The following is a 4,067-nucleotide window of genomic DNA, read 5'->3' on the forward strand; positions in this document are numbered from 1 at the left end:
CTTGCACCGCATGCCTCGTTAAAAGCATGGAGTCAACAATCATGTCTATTCCTCCTGAACTACCAAAACGCAGGACATCTTCTCCAAGCTGCCCACCCGACCGAAGGCCATCCCTCTCAATGATGGCACTCTAACAGCACCCGTCCTTCTATGTCACCTTGAATAGCCACATTTCATCCACATCGCTCAGAGCGGCTCACCTGCGCTGAACAACCAGAATGCTCGTGCGATCAGTGTTTACTACTCTTGTTTTTAATTTTTATTATTTAATTTCATTTATTAAGGCTTGTTATTATAAAAATATATCACAAAAAGTTGTGGCTTATTTGTCCATTTACACTCTGGCTGTTGGTTCCTTTCTGGGGCTGTGACAGGACCTGGGATGAGGCCGGCGATCCTTGTGGGACAGTGCGGAGAGAGGAAAATGAAAGCGGAGGGGGGGAGAAGTTAAAACAGAAAGACACAATAAAGAAGAGGACTGAGTCTCTTCTGTCACCCTCCCGGATCCGATGGAGGTAATGTGTCCCGCCAGGAGGTGTCCCCGCCGCGTCCTTCAGGTTTCAGGGACTGCCGTGGGAGGACGGTCACCCGCTGGCCGGTCTCCTCGTCCTCCGCGAGGCAGTGGCACTCGGGTGACAGTTTGGGTTGGCCACTTTCGGGTTCAAGTCACTGTTTTGGAGGTGTGTGTTCTAAGAGAACGTGCCCGGTGTGCGGCTTCCTAATGAGGAGGAGGCTGGGATCGAAAGTCCGTGGATGGGGCCTTGAGAGGATCCGAGGACTTCCCTACGGGGCTGCCGGCTTTTCTGTCCGTGACTGCAGAAGGAGGAGAGGGGAAAAAAAGAAAGACAGCAGCAGAGCGGTGGGTGGGCAACCTCCAACCCTCCCGGGGACACAGAGAACGAAGATTCCCGTCGAGTCCCGCAAGCAAATAGTGATGATAGTAGGGATCGCGATCGTGACGAATCCCCTTTGCCAAAGGGGGGGACAGAAAGGAGGGGGAAAGGGCAGGGAACGGGGTCGAAGAGGGGAGGGAGAGAGGGGTTGCTGCAGCCCATATCTGCTGTGCGTAAGCTGTGGCAACAGCGTCGGGTGCCGGTGCTCCGGACCCCGCACATCCCCCGCGTATCCCACGCACGGGGCAGGGGATGCGAAACGTCCCAGCGCTTCTGTGCTGAGCAAAGAAACGGGGAGAATTTCTAGCGAAACAACGGAAAGGTCTGAAACCGACAGTACAAAATACCTCCGACTGATTTTTTCTCTTTCCCCCTTCTTTTATTCCCCCTGCCCTTTCCCCCCATCCCCACCCCCCGTCCGCCCGCAGCACCGAAGCAAGATCCCCGCACCCGCAGCGAGAGCAGCCGGAGCCCGAGCAGCGCTGCCCCGAAGCACCGCCGGTACCGGGTTGGGCCAGAGAGCCGAGCTCTGAGACGGGAAAAGGGGAAGAATATAGAAAACAACCACAAGAAAATGAAAGAGATTTCGTGGGCCTTTCGGCACAGACAGCTTAAGGACTGGCAAGTCAGAACATTCAACCTCCTTGTCGCTTAAAATGCGGGGAGAATAATCCGAAAACTATAATTTAAAAGCGTGTTAATTCGTTTTCCTTTCCCTTCACTTTCTACATCCCCCCCCCCCTCCCCCCACACTTTCTTCATTCCTCCTCTTTCTTTTTCCTTCCCTTTCTCCTTTTTTCTCTCTTTTTTCCCCCTTCCTTTCATTCTGTTCTTTCTCTTCTCCTATCTTAAAACGTATAAATACGTTTACAACGATCCTTTTCCACCCACTGATATTAGCATTAACTCGTCCCCGAAACGGCCGATGTTCTGACTCGCAGCAGGTTGCTGGAGCTGGATAGAAACGCTAAAAGGTCGTATATATATATATGTATGTATGTGTATATATTAAAAAAAAAGAATAGGATAAAGAGAAGGACGAATAATCGGGAAATGGATTGCAAATGTGAAAGGTATTAGAAAGTCTAATACCACGAAAAAGGAGAAAGATATCGACGGGGGATTTTATATCCAGAACAGATGAGTTTAGGATTTCTTAAACGAAACCACCTATCGGGGAAATAAATCTTTCAGAACTGAACCGAAATCATTCGCGGCAGATAAAAGAATCGTCCCAATTAGCGGTAAACGCGTTCAAATCAAAGCCGCGTTCTGCAGACGGAGTTTATCTTTAAATCCTGCCCGAGGCGGAGAGCGGGGCCCTAGAAATCGGGATTCGGAATAAGATTTAATGATCCCCGATCTAAGGCTCTGCGTTTCTCCCGGCTGCATTCGGACTTTAAGATAGGAGGGCTCCGGGAAAATGGTTTCCAGCCCTAAGCGCTGCGTTAACCGGTGGTGCCGGGCGGGATTTGTGCCCATCGGGGCACAGCGGGGTAGGGGGTTCCCGCCCCGTCGGGTCCAGTCGCGACCCTCCTCCTCCCTTCGCCCCCAGGTCCCCGGCTCCAGCTCACCTTCCCTGCCGGGCTGCTTGAAGGCCATGGCGCTGGCCAGATCGCCTCCGTGCACCGTCACCCCGGGGCCGTGGTGGCCCTGCGGCTGCCAGGGGTGTCCCGGGGGGATGTAGCCGCCTGGTGCTCCGTAGACGCCGTGCTGGTTGCCGGGGGGATAAGCGCAGGCCGGGAGGAAGCTGCCCACGGAGGACAGCCCCGGGGCGGGCTGGGCACAAACACTCGTGTCGGAGGCGCGTGGCAGCCCTGTCGGCTGGCCCCCGGCCCCGGCCCCTCCGCCCCTTACCTGCGGGTATTTGATGTCCCCTTCCACCGCGGCTTTGTCGGCCTGGGCGGAAGGGAAGGCAGTCCTGTTCACGCCGGGCCAGTCTTCCATTTTAGGGGGGTAGGCAGAGCCCTCGGTGCCACCCAAAGCCCCTGGGCAGGACAGAGCAGCGGAGCCGTAAGGATCAACTCTCGGCCGTCGGGGCTTTTCCCGACGGAAAAAAACCCGAGGGCAGAAGCGCTGTCCCGGTGACTTTCGTTACCCACCCGTCTGCTCCACGAAGGTGCGGATGCCCAGGATGTTGGTGACGGAGTGAGCCGAGGGCCAGGAGCGGGGCAGCCCGACGTGGGCCGCGGGGACGGGCCCGGGATGAGCGCTCATCTTGGCTGCCGGCGGGGCCATGGGGCCGGGGTACGGGTACTGGTAAAGGGGGTTGTAGGGCAGGGCGGGTTGCGTGGGGGGCTGCTTGCCGCCGTCGTAAGGGCCGCCGGGCTGCGAGAGGCTGCCGATCTTGTTGCGGAGGATGCGGCTGATGGAGCTGACCGACGGCACGTTGTACTTGTCGCACACGCCGTCGGCCAGCAGCCGGTCCCGGATCTCCCAAGCGAAGATGCCGGGGTCGCCCTGCTTGTAGTCGCGTATGTGCTTGACCACGTTGGGGGTGGTGACCCGCGGCTTGCTGCCTCCGATGGCTCCGGGCAGGATGGAGCCGGTCTCGTTGTAGCGGGCCAGGATCTTGCTGACGCAGCCGTGCGAGACCCGCAGCTGGCGACTGATGTCGCACGGCCGGATGCCGAGCTGCGCCAGTTCCACGATCCGCAGCCGGATGGCGTTGGGCAGCGGCCTCCCGTTGACGAACACCCCCCCGAGCTGGTTCACCTCCCCGTACGTGTGCTCTGCCGGGCCGCGACGGGCCGGGCGGGGGAGCGTCAGTGCACCGGGAGGGAGAAAATGGGGAGGGAAAATAGGAAAGGAAAGGAAAGGAAAGGAAAGGAAAGGAAAGGAAAGGAAAGGAAAGGAAAGGAAAGGAAAGGAAAGGAAAGGAAAGGAAAGGAAAACGGATGGAAGAAAATGGGAGAAAGAAATAAAGAAGAGACAAAAAAAAGTGAGAAGAAAGTGAGGAATGAAAAAGTAAAGAAAGAGTGAAGAAAGGAGAGAAGAAAGAGAAATAAGGAAAGAGAAACAGAGAAGAAAAGAGAGAAGACAAGAAGAATGAAGGAGAGGAAAAGAAAGAAAAGAAGGAAAAGAAGGAAAAGAAGAAAGAAAAAAAGAAAGAAAGAAAGAAAGAAAGAAAGAAAGAAAGAAAGAAAGAAAGAAAGAAAGAAAGAAAGAAAGAAA

General features: G+C 55.4%; 1 protein-coding gene across 1 annotated transcript; it reads right to left on the reverse strand.

Annotated features, from left to right (window-relative positions):
• Positions 1–689: 689 nt before the first annotated feature.
• Positions 690–3,625, reverse strand: PAX1 (paired box 1; the record flags this gene model as incomplete). Its single annotated transcript, XM_015850151.2, is given in 5 exon segments — positions 690–761; positions 764–813; positions 2,468–2,672; positions 2,751–2,881; positions 2,996–3,625. Coding segments are annotated over 5 exon segments (1,088 nt in total), but the record flags the coding sequence as incomplete, so codon positions are not given.
• Between the last annotated feature and the right edge of the window lie 442 nt (positions 3,626–4,067).

Source organism: Coturnix japonica (genome assembly GCF_001577835.2).
Source record: "Coturnix japonica isolate 7356 chromosome 3 unlocalized genomic scaffold, Coturnix japonica 2.1 chr3random1500, whole genome shotgun sequence".
NCBI classification, from domain to species: Eukaryota; Metazoa; Chordata; class Aves; order Galliformes; family Phasianidae; genus Coturnix; species Coturnix japonica.